Here is a 21,294-nt window from a genome sequence, read left to right on the forward strand (position 1 = left end):
TATAACTACTCAATTCAAAAGCAATTTGCCTCCGAGTCCTACGTCAAGTATCCGTCTGTGCTTCTAGGCACCGATCCATCTTCTTTTTTTGAAGTCTTTCAGTAATGGTGCCAAATCAGAAAACAGGACACGTTTTTATGAATGCTCATCGGTCATGGACGTCGGTTTTCTGATCGTTATGTGGAGATTGATTTCGTATGATTGAATCACACATACAAATTATTAATTATGCGATATCAAAAAGATAACAGTGGTGGGGGAAGGAATATGAAATCGCCTCGGGCTGCATTGTTTCTAGTACGATTGTACTAGTACGTACTCTCCAGGTACGGTGCATGTATAATAGTATCCCCCGAGTGACTATTTTCTTTGTCCAAAAGTCAAATTACCGCTTCGGGGGACCCTTCATTGACAGCATTGAAGACATAAAAACAAACTCGCTGCGTGAGCTGAAGACAATTACTGAATGCAGCTATAAAAGTGTTTCGATGACTAGATTATTCGTTGGACACAGTGTATTGCTTCAGAAGGGGCCTATTTTGGAGATTATCATATAAATTTAGATGATGAATAAAGCATTTATTTTTAAATACACAGATTCACGGTATATATTTGACAAAATATACGTTCATAAGCAAATTCGTTGACTCACCTCCTTCGGAACCTTCGGGCTGCTGACCAGACTCTCACTCTCGGAGAATATCCGCATCTCCGGTTCCTCTCGATCGAAATTCAGCCCCAGTTCTGAAAGTTCACGGCTGGGACACGTAACCACGCCTCCGCGCAGCGGTGACTGAAGCAGATCGAAGTACGAATCATGAGACACCGATCGGCTGTGTCCCGTGGTCCGCAAACTGTCTACCGAATTCGACCGAGCGCAGGATTCTATTGTGAGTGATTTCCCATCGAAAAGATCTACACCTGAAAGAGAATAAAAGTAAAATAATTTCATCTAGGCAACATAATTATCGCTTACTCTTCGTCATCTTATCCTGCACCAGTCCACTGTTGCTTTCCTTCAGCCCAACGTTTGCTTCCGGCTGCTCACTACCTTCGTCCAGCGATCTACCGTTGGTAATGATGACCGGGGGTTCCTTCGATGTTGGGGTCGTCACGTTGCTGTATTCTTTGATGTCGTGATTGCTGTTGGACTGTCGGGGCTGCCGGGTGAAGATGGATTTCCACGACGAGTGCGATTTCCGTTTGTTCCAGCTTCTAGGTGAAAGTCAGAGTTCCAAATTAGCCGAGCTGTAATCCCAAAAATCTCACAAATCTCACCTTGGCACAGGCAGAACCGTGTGGTATTTGTCCGGTAGACTGGAGGGTCCACCGCCTACTTCGATGTACGAACCGATGTGTGTTGACGGGTTTGTAATGTTGATGGGAACCGTTTTTTCGCAATTTTCCATACAGTTCCGTCGTATGCGCGCTTCTTCCAAGCTCAGCAATTTAGCACCTCCAACGCTCAAACTCTTCGGTCTCTCCATCGACAGCGACAAGTCTTGATCTAATCCACTATGATTTGGGATACTGTTCGTATCGCTGAGTGAAGTAGGCTGGGACTCCACATAGTGACTACCGAAATCGTCTGCGTTGTCGTCGAATATCTGCTCGCAGTTGCTGATCAAATACTCAGTGACAACGGCTTGTACACCGACTCCACGTAGGGCGGCAACGCCACCGGACTCGAGAGCGGGCGAACGCAGCAAATTCGGAGCCCACACAATGGCAATATTACGTTCCGTCATCCCAGTACTCGCAGAGTGTCGGGAGATTTTAAACAAATGGGTTGCCAAATATTTGAGCGTTCGGTAGTGCGGAGGTGGCAGCTTTTGAACCGTCTGCCGAATCAACCTTAACTTGAGATCATTGGGCGCATCTGAGCGAGTTTGGATCGCCTCCACGAAGTGGTCGTACAGTTGGTACGTACAGAGAGGATTTGGCAGTTCTCGGAAATACATTTTTAGTAAGGAACTAACGGCGTGGATGTCCTGTTTGATCTCAGGATGGGTCAGATCTGGGATTCGCTCTTCATCGAAAGCACGTCTTAGTTTTTGTATATTGGAGGTTATACCCGAGAGACGGTAGATACCGTCAACGATCCCATATTCTTCGATAAACTCCGCGCAACATTTCAAAACCATTGGAATGTCTTGTCCACTGTTGAGCAGGTGCTCCCCCAAGTCGCAAGAAAATACTCTCTCCTTGTAAATTCCACTCTGTTTCAGTCGTCGTCGTGAGGGTCGTGATAGTATGAAGCTTCGGAAGAACGCTATCAGTTTCCCGTGTTTCCTCAGCACCGGTTTAGTCGGAGAAACAGCCAAAGATCCTACAAGTGGCGCAGGGAAGGGCATATGTCGAGGAACTTTATCCCCGATCGTGGCTACACAACTCTGCGGGAAGAATCCTACTTCGTATTGGTTCTTTTGTAGATGACTTTTCTTCCCACGCCACCAGACGGACTCCGCCGGACTTGGCATATCGATAACTGAAATCATGTCTCCGACCTCGATTGAAATCTCGTCACAAGCCTGTGCCACGTACCTCCTCACGCCGTAAGCTGCCCCAACCGCCGGAGTGTTGATACTCTTCATCGTCTGCTCGTCGGCAACTGGCAACCGGCGGCCTTTATTATCGATTTGCAACCACGTCAACACCGGCCCACAGGTCATAGCATCGGAGGCTATCACCGACAGCCGATTCAGGTAGACTGCAACGATGGCCTCCAGCTCGTCGTCACCTTTCTCCAACACGTCCATCTCCTTTAGGTTCTCCAACTCGCTCACCCTCCTGTCGTACACGCATCGATGTAGCATTTCGTCCAGAAACCGAATGTTCTCGAACGAACGCTTGATCATAAAGGAATCCGAACGGCCAGCCGTTATTCGGATAATGAACCAATTATTCTTTCCACCACCACCACCACCACCAATAATAGCATTACTAGTTTGGGAACAGCTCAGATCTGTACTGGTGAGCAGGGAGCTTTGGCCACTCTGGCCCAGCTGGGAGTCGTTTTTTTCGTCCGCCACCAGCCGCACGGACAGTTTGCCCAGCTGGACCCGCTCGTAATGGAAGTGGGCGCATTCTTCTAGCTTCGGGAAGCGACAGGACTGGAAGAAAAAAGGGAAAATACGTATAAGGGTTTCGTTTTGGTTTTACAGGGGTAAACGGAGAAGGGTTATCACTTCCAGCAAGAGGAAACTATGTCAATCTGGAACATAGTGACGAACTCTAGGATTTCGCATATGGTCACTAATACTTTTGGAGCTCGAAGCTTATCTACAAGAACCCTAAGTTATCTAGGAATACATTCGAAATTTTTATTATTTGATGTTATTATGTTTTCACACCTTAAATCTGCTATCAACTACATTGGAATAGGTAAACTACCCAACCTCATCCTCAGTCAAACTACAGTAGTTCTTTGCCCACAGAAAATCTATTATACTGAAAGTCAACTGTCGGCTTTTATCCTAAATGTAGTTTCATGTTTTGTAGCAGAGACTGTGCGTTGGCATAGTCTCAAAGGCCATGATGATATTGAGAGCAAACCAACTACCAAACTCATTGATTAACTTTAATTTTCCTCGGATAGCAAACGTACCCAGAACAAAAACCAGATAATGAAACCAATGTCCCCCCTAAATTGCGGGATCACCTGAGTGCCCTCCGATGCGAACTTTGTCGAAATTATAACTTTTTTTTTGTAACTGTTTGTTTTGATTTTTGTTTTAAGTTTTTTTTTACGCAGGGGATAGGGTCACCTAAAATTCATTCATATTCTTATCATCATATGGTCTTAGAGGGGGATACAGTGGAACCTCGATTATCCGCGGGCGGATGATCCGCGGTGCGGTTTATCCGCGAAAGCGAGTTACATAGTAATTCTATGGACTTTCCCGGGATTTATCAGTGAGTGGTAGGCTTTTGCTCTTTTTTTTTCTTTTGTTTTGGTCATAACTTTCACATTTTTTGAGTACTGGTGTACACGACCTTACGGACGGATAGTTTAATGGTTTCTGTATTGATAAAACATAGTTATCATGGTGAAATATCTTGTTTGCATCTCTTTTTTAGTCATTAATTGCGATACCCGCGATGACCTAGCTAGTGATATTGCTCAACTACGTCAATTGGAAAATCCACGTGGAAAACTCGTAAAAAACCGCGGTAAAAAACCAAGTAACAAATCCTCGGTGTACTCTTATGAACCATACTTTAACTTTTTTAGAGGAAAATAGCAGAACCGATGTATTTTTTTTAGCCATGAGGAACAACGCCGTGTGCGATTTACAGCGGTCGTCAAGGAACATGTCCGGCAAATTCCAGTTCATTCGCCAACAAAAATGGTGGGCAAAATTAACTCAAATTAACGCTACCTCACCACCAAACAAGATCCCAGCAATGTAGCCCTATTTATCCCGCATATATCAACATACACCCAGGTTTTTTTACGCGGATTTTCCAATTAACGCGGTTTTTTTACGCGGATTTTTCAATTAACGCGTTTTTTTACGTGGATTTTCCAATTAACGCGGTTTATTTTACGCAGGTACCCGCGTAAAAAAAGACCAGTGCAATATCACATCTCCCCCTCAGCACATTTTCTCTTATGTTCCCTCAGAGCATATTACGGTAATAAATGCTTGTAACGGAGCTTAGCGCTTATGAACGAAATTAGTGCCGCACCTTATCACGATTCTTACGTGGATTTTAGGTGTTGGACAACGGGTAGCTCACCGGAGGGTACAACGGGATGGGGTTTTTACGGGCAGCGATTCGTGAATGGATTTCCCTGTTTACTTAGCTCTGGGCGGTCCAACAGTGGTACTGCACGTGCATCGGCAGTAGAGTGTACAAATCACAAAGGAATCTTCTAGCAACAGCAGATGACCTCATTGGTGCAGAAAACCGAACTATAGCTATCAGTAACCAACGAAATTGCAGCAAAACAACTACAGGTTTTCGAAAGCGAGCAACACTCAACTTTTTACTTACGGTTTACGTAAGGACCGCCCCATTTGATATCTATTATTAGGTGAAAGGTAATGAAGATGGTAGAGTTTCGAGCGACATAGCTATTTCTCAAATAGTGATTTCAGTCGTTGTGTTTATCTTTGATTGCCCACCGCATCTATGTGAAAATGCTATTTTCAGGACGTAATTTATCAATTTAAAACGTACCTTTTTTGGAGTTCCCGTTGAATATGAGGCTAATGTGATAGCGTGCAGTGAATATTTGTGAAACCACGTGGAAAAAGACAGTATATATTTCCATGTGCCATTTTCATTCCCCCACGTTTATAGAAACAAACTAAGTTTCATTTTTATAACGTTAAGAAGTTGATGTTTCGAAGGCTCTCAGTGTCGGTGTGTATGATGAGAGAGAATAATCGCCAATTGATCAGAATTTCACCGAAAATGTTACTGCTTTCGAGAACTAGGCATACGACTGCTCTCTGGACCTTTTTACCACATAAATAATCGAAATAATCCACGATACAATTGCAATCTGTTGAAAAACAAAGAGTTGAATTCGCATGAATTTTGGCTCAAATACAGATATTACCCTATATGATCTTGGTTTGTCCAGTCGAAAATATGATCATGGTTTGCCCACTTTTTTGAATGCTCTAATTCAGCGCTCCTGTTTCAAATAAGGCCTTCGAATGTTTCGAAACATATAAATGAAATTACCTTTTACATGATTTATAGTAGTTTGATAGTATATTTTTACGAAATCACATGTTTTAAAGGATTATAAAATACACCTTCTATTTGTGTCAATGCGCCCCTAACTTTTTATCGATCACCAGATGATCATTTGGCACGTATTCAGACCTTTTCTGGATTACAACACTTATAAATATTGTAAACATCATGCTTGCTCATCATTTGTATCGGATTTAAATAGCTAAACCATTAAATCAACGCATTTTGATGAACTCAATTCTGATCATGAGTTGTCCAATTCAATAATGTTGTTTTGTCCACATGATTTCTATGGCAACCGCTTGGCGGGCTGCAGTTTGTTTATGTTTGTTTATGGTGTGCTTCGCGCATAGCAGAAGTATGGTTTTTCTGTGTTGATTGTGTTGAGGTGAACACTTCTAAAATGCCCAAGAAAAGGCAATATTCTGAAGAAAGCCTAAATTATGAATGAATCAATATGATGACAGTAAACTCAAGCAATGATAAATGCAACATCTAATTGTGAATTCGAATGTTTTCATTCAAAAATGGAGATTCCTAAAACCGGACAAACCATGATCATAATTCTTTTTTAAGGAAAATCGTTAAAAAACATAAAAATTTTAATAATTAAAACACCTTATGGTAGTATTAGCAACTAGAGACTTGGGGCTTTTCAACAAACCCAAACTCGTATCGATTATGTGTGGTTTTCATGAAGAAAAATCGATTTGCATTTACTAGTTGCGTAAAAACACCCCAAATTGGACAAATTAAGATCATTTGCCCTACTTCGCCTACTGCTCCACCTCGATATGTACATCATTGACGTTTTTTTCATAAGCGCATGATCATGGGTCCAATCGCAGAACTATTGATCTGATTGATCTTCTAATCTACCCTTTAAAAGTACTTTTACTATAAAAATTTCTGTACTTCTACCATAACTCTACATTATAATCGAATTATTTCCAGACACAATTCTCGTGCAAGATTTTTCATCCACATGCAAATAACATGTTTCTCCGTTACATGGAATAAATATTTGATACAGAAAATATGACAGAATGGAGACAGCCCTAAATCGGAACTGATTTCCTTTCTCGAGTTTTGCTCTTATCAACACATTCGGCGATCCATTTTTATTTATATGGATAGAAGACGATATTATGAGTGCGTTTTATCACATAAAAATCCATTTCCACTTTCGAACGGAGATAAATTTCGTTACCGCAAACATCAAATGGACTAACAACGCTTGTCAATATGTAATTGTAGAACTTATGCGAATTGAATTTTTCGAATTTTACCTTTTCTTCCAGAGTTTTCCGAAAAAAATTAATTGTCATGTTTGGTTGGAATATGTTTGGTTGAAATATGGGTATTATTGTATGGGACCCCCTCTCCTTTCCAGAGGAGTAAGGGGTGTCATACCATCATATAAACATTTCTCGTACACAAAAACCCTCACATCCCAAATTAGGCTCCATTTGCTTGAATAGCTCTCGAGTAATGCAGAAATTTGTGTTTCATTTGTATGGCAGCCCTCTCTGAGTGAGGAGGGAGGAGTATCTAACTACCACAGAATCATTTATTGCACCCTTAAATCTCCACATGCCAAATTTCGTTTCGTTTGCTTGATTAATTCTCGAGTAATGCAGAAATTAGTGTTTGATTTGTATGGCAGGGTGGAGTGTCTAACAACCAAAATCTCCATATGCCAAATTTGGTTTCATTTACTTGATTAATTGTCGAGTAATGCAGAAATTTTTGTTTCATTTGTATGACACCCCCTCCCTTAGAAAAGGGGGAGGGATCTCGAACTATCATGTTTCTCCGTTACAAGGAATAAATGTTTGATACTGAAAATATGATAGAATAAACACCGACCCCTCCCCTCTTCTCCCCTTAGTGAGGCGGAGGAGTGTCTATACCCCAAAGAAACGTTTCGTGCCCCCTAAAATCTTCAAATGCCAAATTTGGCTTCATTTGCTTGATTAATTGAATTGAGTTATGCAGAAATTTGTTTTTCATTTATATGACAACCCACCCTAAGAAAGGGGGAGGAGTGCCGAACCACCATAAAAACATTTATTATATTATTAAACGTTTCGTGGCCCCTAAAATCTTCACATGCCAAATTTGGCTCCATTTGCTCGATTAGTTCTCGAGTTATGCAGAAATTTGTGTTTCATTTGTATGGGAGACCCCCCTTAGAGAGGGGGGAGGTGTATCTAACCACCATAGAATCCCCCCTCCCCCCTTAGGGAGGAGGGTGGAGTGTCTAACCACCGTGAAAACAGTTATTGCACCCTAAAACCTCCATATACTTAATTCCGTTTCATTTGCTTGATAAATTCTCGAGTAATGCAGGAATTTGTGTGTCATTTGTTTGGCAGCACAACCAGTCGTTAATTACACAGTCGTTAATTGAAACCCATGTATGTTCCAACGTAGTCGGAGTATTGGTCGATAACAGGGATTGACGTTATCAGGACACCAACCTAACAAGCCTCTGTCGGAGGTTAACCAAGCCGCTGCCAATCGACAAGTGGTAATAAATTATTGCTCACGCAGTTAATCAATTTCCCATTGCGACTACTAGTCACCAAATTTGCATTTAAATAACGTGTGCTGCATTCGAACACCGTTTCTACCCAATCCGCGAGTACCGTGTTGGAAATTACATTTCAACAAGCTCATCTGAGTCTGACTTGGTCGTCGGCAGCGTGCACTGGAGGGCAAGAGCAGGTGCACTCGACTGTACGTAGTGAATCATAATTCGATTTGCAAGTAAATTATGCATTTTTCAACCTCCCCCTCTTGCGAGCATTGAGCGTTGAACTTGCCCAGCGGGGGACGTTGTCCAGTTTAATGTTTCATAGGGTTTTTTTTTCCTGTGTGCGTTTATTTCAATGTCGCCTGACTGTCTGCACTTAACGCAATTGCATGTGCATGGAGAGAGAGAAATATGATTGCAGGGATGGTGGGGATGCAATGCAACTACCAGTACTGCTGATGAGCGCAATGCGGCTCAGCTGGCGTTCGTCCGGTCTGTTCCTACGAAGTGTTGAATTTCTTCTACATTTGAAAATGCACACTCACTCACATGCATATTCTACAACTCTACAATTACTAGAATTGACACCTACCCCTCCCAAATTCTGGGACCGCGTCAGATTGGCACTCTTTATATGCGTTGATTCGTTGGAAGCGTTCGAGATCTGCGAGGTGTTCATAACCGACGCACCACAGTCCGATGCCAGGCTGCTATTGAACAAGTCGTAGTTAATCTCCGACTCGCTGTCGCTGACGGTACGGGATTTATCGGACATTTTGGAGTGCAAACCGGATGACGACTCCTGGCCGGTGCTTGCTGTGGATGCCGTCGTCGCAGAAGACGATGATTGAATGTGCTTGCCGGAGTGACTCATCATCGTTTGCCGCAATTCGTAATCGATTCTGTTTGCTGTGGTGAGAAGATGTCACCCGGGTGCGTTAGTATTGGTCTTGGTTTTTCTTCTCAGCAAGGATGCGTCGAAAGGATGCCGTGATTCACACCGCTGCCATGTACCACAAATCGAACGGATTTCCGTCGCCGGTTGCGTCACAGCTCAAGCGAACCATTTTCGCTGATGATGGGTTCTCCTGTAAACAAAAATAAGAAAATAAATCTCGTTAGTTCATTAATCATTGCTCGAATCAATTATGAGCTCAGACGACAGACATGAGCGCATGAAGAAGGTTGAAAGTTGGGAAACACTAAGAGCACCCATTTGATTCAACTCGCAGAAACCATTTTGGGGTTCGCCGCTCCGCGGTGTGAAACCAATTCCAACTAAATGCAATGCAAAATTCGCCTCAGTTCAGAGTCAGTGTCGAATGGTGTGCATCGAATCAATTCTCCGACACGTTGAAGGGGGAGCCAAGGATTTGAGCAAATAGACCAAATGGCCCCCCGGTGTTGTCTTTTCTCGGTCGGCTGATTTTTTAAGTGGGAGACGGAAGACAGCCGTCAAAGCGAACGAGCGAACGAGTGAACGAGCAAGGGATATCTACCATCGAATCAACAACCTTCAAAAGCCAAAGTCAATCCTCGCAGATTGTTCACCTTCCCTTCCGACTCTTTAACTATAACTTCGCTGTCCTAGGCCAGAGATATGCAACTCGTCGTCGCTAGCCGGAAGAGTGCACTTGGCGGCTCGCATAGTAAAAGCTTGGAAGTCCCATGTCGCAGCAGTGTAAACACTTTGCCCGACACACAGAAGTGATTTAATGCATATTTAATAGCCCTCGCTTGCCATTAGAGCTGCGCGTTCGTTCAGACCGTGTAGCCATATCGTAGGAGATTCCTGACATTCGATTACGATCATTACGCTTTTTTACATTAAATACTGAAATATAAATATATTATAAAATCGAAAATGTATAAAAACAAACATTGGGAATTGTTGATAACGCATATTTCAGGGATGTAACAAGACAAGGGGGTCTTTGTAGCCTAATTGACTGCGTGTCCGCTACTAAGCGAACGATCAAGAGCTCATACATAACTCACGGCCCCTCAACTGACCATCTTTGTGTGTTATTCTAGCTACTACTTCCATGCAACAGTCATCATGTAACGGTAACCCCAGTCCCTTACGGCTCACATTTTCGGTCTGCTACATCGGTAATTGGCACTATTAATAACACAACAATGGAAGCCTCATATCAACAGTCCTGCTGTGAACAGCCCAACTATGAACATTCGAACAATAGGAATATTCTTACGCCGAAAAAGGCGACATGTGTTGTGCATCGATAGAATAGAAATACTCTTACGCCTAAATGGATACTGTAGACAAAAACAAATGTTAATCGATTGATAGGAATACTCTTACGCCTGAAAATTATAACAGTGTAATATACATCAAAAGTTATCTTAAGATAAAAATGTACACGAATGAACTCGGCTCTGTTACAGCTGAATTGCTAAATGAGGCTAATAAAATAAACTGTTGGGATGAAAAAAAAGGCTCTGGATAGCCGGTTACCGGATAACTGGATTCTACGGGATACTTTTACACTGAGCGTCACATGCGATGTTTAAAAACTATCAGCTGTAAAAAAATTATGTAAATAGCTAGTCTCATTTAGTCCGACAAAAAAAACATACATTTTCGAAGGTTTCGCCTGAAAGTGTAATTATTTGAGATGCCATATGTACAACGTATTGCAATGCGTCTTGGAAACCAAACTGTAGAAACATGTAAAATAGCCAGGCGTCGTCCCGAATTCCTAACTTATATTAAATAAGTCAATTACTACCTGAAAGTTCGAACTAATAGATTGTGTGGACAACACACACGAAAAATTGGCGAGAAATATGGCCTGGAGTCGTTCAGAAAATTTAAAAAAGGTATCTCGAGTACACAGGTGTGTCACAATCGTGGAAATAAAGAGAAATTCATAGAGAACAATTCGATTTTCGAGGAAATCTCTAGCTTCAGTGTTCGACCGTGAACTGAAGAGTGAAATCTTCAATCAAAAACGTCAAATAAGAGTAAGCAGAAAGCTAGATGAAGCGTTACAAGATCTACAAGTTATAAAATCCAAATCTGGAATGACCTGCTCAAAACCCATATTGGAGCCATATAGAGAATCTTTAAGCTTTTCTGGACAACAAGATGGATAAGACTGGTGTTATGAATATACACGCGTATTTCACAGCTTTATTGCGAGCCTGGAGTAATATGGATGCTCAACATCTGCAGAATTTGGAATTTGGAATAGCCGAAACGGGTGTCGAAAGTGGTATTTATTTGTACAACTCACTGAAGAACATTTATACATTTTTTATTGTTATGAAACAGAAACGCATTTGGCGTCGTGCACAAATTACGTAACGCTAAAAATCCGGATTTTGGACCCCCTCCCCCCTTATGTAACACAATTTTCTATCTCTAATACACAGAAAGTAACGCAACCTGGACCCCCCTCCCCCCCTTATCACGTTACGTAATTTGTGCACGACGCCTTGTTGTTGCATTGTGTTTAAATGTTAAGAGAATTGCATGCGATTGGGCTGAGCATTGAAAAACATCGACTGCAGTACAAGAAGACACACCAAATTACTATTTTACAACACGACAACGCTCGGCTTGGTGGCTGGAGCTAATGAAAACCTGCTGGAAGATACCTAGTTGAGAAATTCTACTCCGTTGTATTCACTAGATATTGTCCCTTCCAATAATTATTCTTGTGCTGATTCCAGTGGACGTTCTCACCGATGTAATGTCCTGCCCTTAATGCCATTGTTTTTTTCGCAACCTATTTGTACTCTGCAGGTTTTGGAAAATGTTCGATTATTTGGGAAATGGAATTTTCTCGTTTTCCTTGAAATACCCGAATTCTTTAGGAAATATTGAGAGCCCACAATTTTAACATCGTAGCACTGCAGGAGGTGTGCTGGAAAGGTTCGATGGTGCGATCGTTTCAAGATGCAGAGCAGCGACAATACACACGAGTTGGGTACAGCTTTCATCGTGATGGGGGAGATGCTGGAACGGTTAAATGGCTGGTGCAGACAAAGGATGCGAGGCCACTTCTTCAACGTCAGCATTATCAACGTTCATAGCCCCCATCTAGCTAGCACCGATGACGATAAAGAAGAATCCGCGTAGCTACAGCGTGAACACGATTGCTGCCCAAAGCACGATATCAAAATCGTCATGGGTGATTCGAACGCTCAGGTTGGCTAAGAGGATGAGTTCAGACCGGTAATTGGTAGGTTCAGCGCCCATTAGAGAACCAACGAAAACGGCCTAAGACTTATCGACTTCCCTGCCTTCAATAACGTGGCCGTAGAACTTTCTTCCAGCACAGCCTCCAATACTGTTGCACCTGGTTTTGATCGACGGTCGGTACTTCTTGGATATCATCGACGTCATAACCTATCGTGGCGCTAACATCGATCCAGACCACTACCTGGTGATGGTCAAATTGCGTTCTAAACTCTCAGTCGTGAATAACATAAGACACCAGCGCTCATCACTACAGGAGCCGAACGTTGCTGCAACATACTCGCAGCGGAACAACAAGACAACAGCAGGACAACGGAACGAATGGTTAGACGACGAGTGCCGAGCGCTTCTGAACGAGAAGGATGCAACACGCGCAGCCATTGCTGCAACGAGCAACTCGACAGAACGTGGAATGATACAGACTGAAGCGAAAGCAGAAAACACATCGCTTTCGGGAAAAATGACGCCACCTGGAAGAGAAAGAGTGTGAGGAGATGGAGCTGGTTTATCGTTCTCGAGAATCGCGGAAATTCTTCAAGAGACTAAACGCCTGGTCCAAAGGCTTTGTGTGCAAGAACAAGGAGAGAGGTATCTTGACGAACGAACGCGAGATGATCGAGAGGTGGAGATAGTACTACCAGAGGTGTCTCGTCCGCCTGTTCAAACTGTTTATAGGACAGGTAGACGATCTCAGAATAAAATGTATTATTTCACATTTGTAACATGTGATTTTTGTGATTTCCATGTTATCCAGAATATCCTTATTATATTTTCTATTTTGATGGAACTCAAACCCACCGTGAAGAAGATAATTTGATAATTACATTTGAATACAACCCAACCCGCGCGCAAACAGCTTTAACGCTACGAAATAAGCAGTAATGACTACCGGGTTCAAACCATTCATCTGAACACGCCGTCATCCAAACACAGGGCAAACACAGTCAACTACGTATGAAACGATCACTACTACTTATGTGCCGCCTTGCGTAAAAATGACGTTTTCGGTTCAATATTTCTGCTGAACAAAACCGATGCAAACGATGGAAAATACACACCACCATTCTTCAGTGTTTGTTCGTAGTTGTCATCGTTTTCCTTTCTGTTTCTCTTCCTGTTCCTGACGTCATTAAAATTTGAGAGAGGGCACGAGACCGCGAGAGTACACAGCACCAAATACCCCGAGCGAGCATGATACAAATAAAAGAACGAACCAATTCATTCATGATTTCTGTGGATGTGGTGGTTTTCTTCGTTGATGTGTGGTTTTAATTCGAGCGTTTTTTTTTTTCGATTTTGTTCATTCGCAAATTGAACCCGGTACATATAGTACACGTCTGTCTGCTTACGTTGTAGAGAGGAATGAACTCCCAGAGTTTAAAGTCTCTTCAATCCATCATGATCATCATCATTGCTTACGTTTCAAAACCTCCGCTGCATTGGCCGGACATGTGGATGAAATAGCTGCGTACTTTGGTCTTAATGCTGACAAAATTGTGGCCCAGAGCTATGATGGCGTCCGGAGATAAATCTGGTGTGCAAACATTGGTTATTCACTGGATATATTCACTGTCGCGCACACGTATTGAACTTGGTTTTGCTTCACTCGTGCACAAACAACAAGAAAACGTCAAGGTTTTTCAATACGATCTCATCTCTTGTGGCATTTTTCTCGCAGTCGTCAAAACACAGCGAGACATTGAAACAATTTATGGAGACCAAAATACCAAATGTTTGCAAAAATAGATGATTTGAATTATGCCCCTATTAATAAATGTTTGGGTGAGATTTACCTTGGCGACAGTGTCTTTGATGTTGTAACTTTTACTACATCCAGAGGTCCTCACTAATTCATGCTTGAGTTCAACACTGTATACTTGCTAAAACTTTTATCGAATATTTTTGCACATACGGATGTTCTTTATCAAATTTTGCAAAAAAAAAAGAATTAGATGTAGTGGAACTTGTGCGTATCGTCAAGGCTTGCCTTGCTTCTATAGAGGAGTTCAAAGCAGATCAGCATTCTGATAGAACGCTCAAAGATGATTGATTAACAGTAACGTCATCAATTGTCGCCTTTTATATGAATCGATTACAGACAAAATTCTTGACGAAATGACGAAACGGTTTAAGGAACTAGATGAATACAAATTCGTCGCTTTGTTGAATCATAAAAAATTTGCCGACTTCGATGTCGCATTACCTACTGTGAATTTGAAAATGCTTATTTCATACCACTCGAAATTCGATGAAGCAAAGCTTTGTAATAAGCTGAATTATAGTCATTATTACGATTATCGTTGGGCAAAACCTGCATCAAACCATCTCCGAAAAGGCTGGCCAGAATTATACTGACATTGCCTAATACAACGGCATCCGTTGAAAGAACTTTTTTTGTTGTTCGACGGATCAAGAATTATTTGCGGTCGAGATCTGACCAGAAACGGTTATTCGGAATTATGATGATGACTGTGGAAAAAGATTAGTCTTTATTTCATGAGGAATTCATTGATAAGTTTGCGCTCATAGTTGACCGTAGGATTTATTTTGTTATGTGGTGGATAGGGTCCGCATGAAAAAAAAATCCGTGAGAAAATAACCCAAATCCTAATGATTCAATTCGTGATCAACATTCGATTTCCTTTTTTCACTTTCATAAGCGACCTACTCACTTGCGCCGATCATAAAATCAACTCTTTGCTCCTGTCAATAAGCTCCTACTGACACCTTAAAACAAACAAAACAAAACATGAGAATGGAACTGACACAGTCCCTATGTAGAGCGATAAAATGAATATCAAAGATAGAAAAAAATGAGCGATTTCTTCATTTTCTTTCAAATATATACCGCACAAACCGTTTTACCGTTTTACTGTATATATAAATATTGAGAAATAAAAATGTTAAAATCTGTCATCGCATTGTTGTATTGTTGTTTTAATGTTGCAAATTAAATTGAACAGGTAGCTCAGTGGGTGACGCGTCGCCTCTGAGTACTACAATGCACACCTTAACAGCACGCAGACAAGAGACCAAGACGGCGTTGAAGAAGACTACAACGGTGCATTAAACAACGACGACGTGCCATCATCGACGATGGGTGAAGTTAAGGTGGCCATTAATCAGCTGAAGAATCAAAATCACGGCACAATGGAAATAATTACAATTTTTTAACAAATATGACATGATTTTGTGAAATTCTGTGATTCATAACTTAATATAACATAACTTACCTTACCTTAATAACCTTGTCTATACATATAAAAATGGATTTCTGTCTGTCTGTCTGATTCTCATGGACTCGGAAACTACTGAACCGATCAACATGAAAATTGGTATGTAGGGGTTTTTGGAGCCGGGGAAGGTTTTCGTCATAGTTTGAGACCCCTCACCCCTTTCTAAGGAGGAGGGGGGGGGGGAGCTGCCACACAAATTAAACACAAATTTCTACATTACTCGGGAATTAATCAATAAATAAATGTTTCTATGATGGTTAGACACTCGAAGGGGGAGCTGCCATACAAAATTAAACGGGGTCGACTAGAAGATCAATCAATGAACAGTTCTGCGATTGGACTCATGAACTTGCTCATAGTAAGAAAACGTAAATGTTTGAAGGTATTGATAACAAAAAGCAAATTTTAGGCCGGACGAAATTTGCGGGTCAGCTAGTAATCCTATAGGAACGGTAAATTTCCGTGCTATGATATGTCAATAACTTATCATCGTTATCATCGTTATCATCGTTATCATCGTAAGTGCTTAAGTGTCCGGATTCGACACATTACGATACCAGGGAAGATGAAGCGTCATAATGATGGCAGACTATAAGAGAAATCTCACAGGGAGGAAGAACATATTTCAACGTGTTTATTCCAAACTCATTCCAATAAAATATATATTATAATTTTACTTTTATTTATTTTTAGAAACTCTCATTAATCGTAGTTACCGCAATGTCTTCTGATTAAACGGAAGTCAATGGAGAATAAATTTTCTAGTCATGAGTAATAACTTCTTTGTTCGTCAAAATCCGAAGGAAGTCTGATCTATGGTAGAATTTGTTCCTTTTCTGGATATTGAACCCAGATGATTATATATGTTTCCTCAACTGATAGTACTAGCAACCCTGCCACAAAACCCTACCGGAGGCACTGAACTGTGCAACGGGGTTCAGGCAGGCGTGAAAAAATATTTACATTTGAGGCCATAATTATTACTGGGTCGGCCCCAAGAGGTAGTCCAAACAGTGCTTTTCTTTTATTTACATCCCTTCCTCAAATCTTTTTTTTTTTTGCTTCCGATTAACGCATTCATAAGATCTCCAACTTTGCTAACAATTAAGGCGATGGTTAAACGGACGAAAACGATAAACAGAAAAAAAATCACACCTCTAAAAACAAAACGGGAAAATTGGAAGCGCAACAATTTTGGATTAGCGTGACTACCCCGCAGGCCAAGGCGTTTTAACAATGTACTTTGTTTGTTTACATTTATTGTGCCATTTGTGAATTAGCAGGCACAGAATTCAGTGACCCATTGGTTTCGTAAAAATATATATGTGTGTATTTGTCTTTCACCTTGTATCGCATTTGTAACCATAAAAAGTATTCCTTTTCTGGTGACGAAGATGATTCGGTGCGAGCACCATTAGGAAAGGTTTGTTTGTTGTGTGTGATAAATAATCAATTAAATCATCACGAGACGAACGAAGAGAAGCGAAGAAGGTGCAGCGAGGGGATTTCACGCCAACCAACGTCTATGGGATTGGCAGCACTTTATCAGAAGTGCTCCACACTTTGTGGATGTGGAAAAAATAGATGATTAAAAAAATGTCCATGTTCTAGTTTTCCAAAATTAGTCTAGAATGTCTTCGGGGAAGAACTTTTAGTCTCTTTTTCATGAATCAATCAACTCAAAAATGGCAAATTCTATAAAAATATGTCCTATGAATTACTTTCAGAAAAGTGTCTTTTTTCCTTTAATATCTCAATTTCAAGAAGGGATGAACGATTTGTAATAGTACTGCCTTTCACGAAAATAATCTTCGGTGAGTATTGAAATCACGGTTGCGAGAAAATCGAATTTTAGTTTTTGAAATGCATTTTGCAATGCACACTGATTCAATTGAGATTTTTTTTTCGTTTTATTAAAATTCAGACAATTTTTTAAAGGTCACTTATAGGGCATCTTTTAATAAGGTCAAATCTAGAGATCCACAAAGTTTGAATGAACTCTGAGAGGCTGCTGCCAGCTCCGCAACGAGTTGGCGCGAAATCCCTCGGCAGTGAAGTGGAAAAACGGCATTTGAAAACAAAGCGAACGGGGAATTTTTAATTAATTTTATGCAAATTTCGGTACAAACAGGTTCGATCCGAACCCGTCTGTACACCCACGTACGCGTCACACGTTGTTTTGATGCTGCCAAGGGTATTCGGCTGTATGCAAAATATCGTTTTTAGCAAGCTGATGGCACAAAATGGACAGCGAGCTAGCTTTTGGTGTTATGCATGCGACATAGTTTTGTGAAGTTTATGATAGCGGTTGATCCCAATAACATAGAGGAATACATGATTTCATAAACACGAACGAATCAAAATCGGGGCGTTGTTGAACGATTGGATCGGAATAAATAATTTCTAAGTTGATAGTTAATTTTGGAATAGCCACACGGAGACATTAGTTATGAATGGTCGTATGATTTAATTGCGTAAGTCAACTTGATTATAAGAAGTCGCGGTTGGTTATGTATAAATATTGCAACAAATGCAATTATTTATTCAATCATATTGTCGAACAGTTTGTCACTTCAAGGTATCAATCAGAAATGCTAATATGGTTTTCTGTGAAGTGCATCAACAAGAATCTCCTGTCGTATATTGCATATCACTACAATGCTTCTGCACTTCTTAGACCAATTTGACGCCTCTGAACATTAATTTGGCTAAAATCGCATATTTTGCTCTGCTACTGGTGAAATGAATGAAATGAATTTAACATTCCAATATCATTTAACGAATAGGGGAGAAAGGACCTGCACCTAAACTTTGGGTTCTAGGAAAGGCGCTACCTATCGAAAGTGTCAAAAGGAAGTTATCATAGGGGTAACAATTTATCTGCTCCCTTTATCCTTCAGTCTTAGTTCTACGAATTGTACGATTGAAAATGAAGTCATTTTTCCACATTTAGCATTGAAATGAAGGAAAACGATGGCTCAAATGAGGTTCTTTATAACTGTGACAGACACTATCATATCATGGAGTTATCTATTTTAGTAATTGTTTAAATACATTGCTGGTATGTTACCGTAGACAAAAAGTGATCCATCAATCAATGTTTCAAACAACACTGAAAGTTCATCCAACCACACAACAAATAATTCAATCCAAAAAATTGTTCCCCACATATTATATTCACTTGAGTATGATTCAGGGGAAGAGTAGTTCCCCGCGATTGTCATGAACCATTCATTCTATGCCAATGCATAAAACATGAACTTTCGACAAAACAAATCGACCTCATTATTGGAGAGAAATTGGCGTTTCCTCCCATTCCGCAAAATATTTTGTCTTTATGTTTGTTTTCGTGGTTCGAGCTTAGTCCGCCTCGTTCCCGCGCACACAGTTGACAGCTTCGCGTAGATACTTCACGTGGGAAGATCGCGCTGCTCATGGGGTACATGGGGACATGATCGACGAGCGCCACCATTTAGGGCAATTCGGAAAATCTTCACCTCAGTTGCAGCGATGGTTGCGTTGGATGGAGAGAAAAAAAATGTATAGCTTCCTCCCCTTTCTCGGCACCGTTGGAAACATTCGGCAACGTGAGATAGTAATGGTTTGTTTGGAAATCGAAAGTTAAAGGGATAATTGGCTGTGGAATAATGATTTCACCGCGATATTTTTTTCTTCTTCACCTGATGGCAGACAATCAAAATTGATGTGAATTCTTAAATCTTCCACGGGCAATGGTACCTGATACTCGTTGGCGGCTAGTGGTGACTTACGTTTGATCGATGGATTTTAAATGTGGGTAATCTTGTGGATCATTATCGTCGTTTATGTTATGTTGTGATTTTTTTTTTCAACAAGCCGAGAAAAGGAAAGTCAAAACAACGCAGCGTTCACTTTCATGGTATGGTCTATACAGGTAAACTCCGATATAACGTACATTTCACTTTCAAAATTGTACGTTGTATCGAATTGTACGTTATATCGAAGCATAATAAAGTACTCACAAACGTAGTCTATAATACATTATTGTGTTGCTGTTTTAGTAAAGTTAATGAATAACTTCAATCAGAAGACGAAGCTAGCCTTTCTCATGATGTTTTCCTTCGTACTGTTGATTAAAGCTTGATTCATTTAGAATCCGGAATCACAAAACAAGCTGTATTTCGGGATTTATTGAAAGTACAAAACTTGTTTTAGCATCATAATACAGGTGATTCATTGTTCTATCAGAAAAAAAATATTGAAAAAAAATTTCCTTTACACTTTGGAAATGTGTACGTTATATCGAGGTAAAATGTACGTTATATCGAGTGACGTTATATCGAGGGTACGTTATATCGAAGTTTCCCTGTACCCAGGGTAGACTTGAAAAGGTGTAGCGCACGCGCCAAATACTAAACTGAAATTACGAGTCGAAGGCTGTGCGTCAATCTAAACGATGCCATTTGTCAGTAGCCATTATCTCGGTTCTCACGGAATGGTACAGATCTCGGTTCAGTAGTCAATTCCAATTTAGTCGCATCCCACGGAGTTGAACGACTGCCGAAGCCATAATTGAGTATTTCTCCGTCAAATGTGGCGGGAAAACGAGTGTTCACTCAATTGGCTTTCTGATATACCACAGCGAACATCATCGGTTGGCATCGCCAATCGAAGTATTTTATTCAAAAAAACTGGCCATAATGTGTTAGGATGGCAATGGATGTATGGAAAAAATTTCATCATCGAATTTAAAAAACCGACCATGTACAATTTGTTTATTGGCCCAAAAAAAAACCTGTGCAAAGTTTCAGCTCAATCGGACATGATTTAGAGGTTCCTGACTTAAAAATGCATGAAATGTCGAATCGACATTTTGGGACTGAGAGGCAATGAAGGTACTGAAAAAAATAATTGTCGAATTTAAAGAACCGACCATGTACATTTTGTTTATTGGCCCAAAAAAATGTCCTGAGCAAAGTTTCAGCTCAATCGGACATGATTTAGTGGTGCCCCAAAGCACTCAAAGTTTTGATTTTTTGGCTACTCAGTCCCAAGAAGGTCGATTTTCGGTCAAATTTTTTTTCGAGATAACAACAGATCTTGACGTTTTATGCAAGTCATTTGGCATCGAAAAAAAATTCTCTTTTTTGGCTTTAAGAGGGTTTAAACTTTTCAGTTCAATCGCCTCTAAAAAAATCGATTTTTCAATTTTCCTTGGAAGATTTTCGAGGATCAAAAAATGAAAACTTTGAGAGCTTGGAGGCACCCCTAAATCATGTTCTATCGAGCTGAAATTTTGCACAGGTATTTTTTTTAAACAAAATGTACATGATCGGTTTTTGAAATTTGACATGACCATTTTCGCTGCCACCCTAGTATGAGTGCATCATATCCATTGTTTCATACTGATTTTACCGGCAGCATATTCATATCCATATCCATATAGAAATAATATTTGCTTCAGATGACAGAACATTGTTTAGACAAATCACTGGAGAACAAATGAACGAATGTTGCTTGCATCGTTACAATTTGCGCAGATTGCGATATCGAAAAACAAGGCTTGACTGTATTTTGAGTGGCAAGTCCATGTGCAAAAA

General features: G+C 40.6%; 1 protein-coding gene across 2 annotated transcripts in view; it reads right to left on the minus strand.

Annotated features, from left to right (window-relative positions):
• LOC129780562 (GTPase-activating protein CdGAPr) overlaps nt 1-21,294 on the minus strand; it is a 197,467-nt gene that overhangs the window by 18,334 nt on the left and 157,839 nt on the right. The window contains exons 3-6 of one of the 2 annotated variants that reach the window (XM_055788946.1): nt 8,847-9,342; nt 1,279-3,113; nt 977-1,212; nt 653-921 (exon numbers count right to left, since the gene is read on the minus strand). In XM_055788946.1, the coding sequence (XP_055644921.1) occupies nt 653-921; nt 977-1,212; nt 1,279-3,113; nt 8,847-9,131 (2,625 nt within the window). In that variant the 5' untranslated portion in view covers nt 9,132-9,342. Of the gene's footprint in view, nt 1-652; nt 922-976; nt 1,216-1,278; nt 3,114-8,846; nt 9,343-21,294 lie in introns of both variants that reach the window. The other variant, XM_055788945.1, reaches the window with a different exon arrangement.

Source organism: Toxorhynchites rutilus, chromosome 3 (assembly GCF_029784135.1).
Source record: "Toxorhynchites rutilus septentrionalis strain SRP chromosome 3, ASM2978413v1, whole genome shotgun sequence".
NCBI classification, from domain to species: Eukaryota; Metazoa; Arthropoda; class Insecta; order Diptera; family Culicidae; genus Toxorhynchites; species Toxorhynchites rutilus.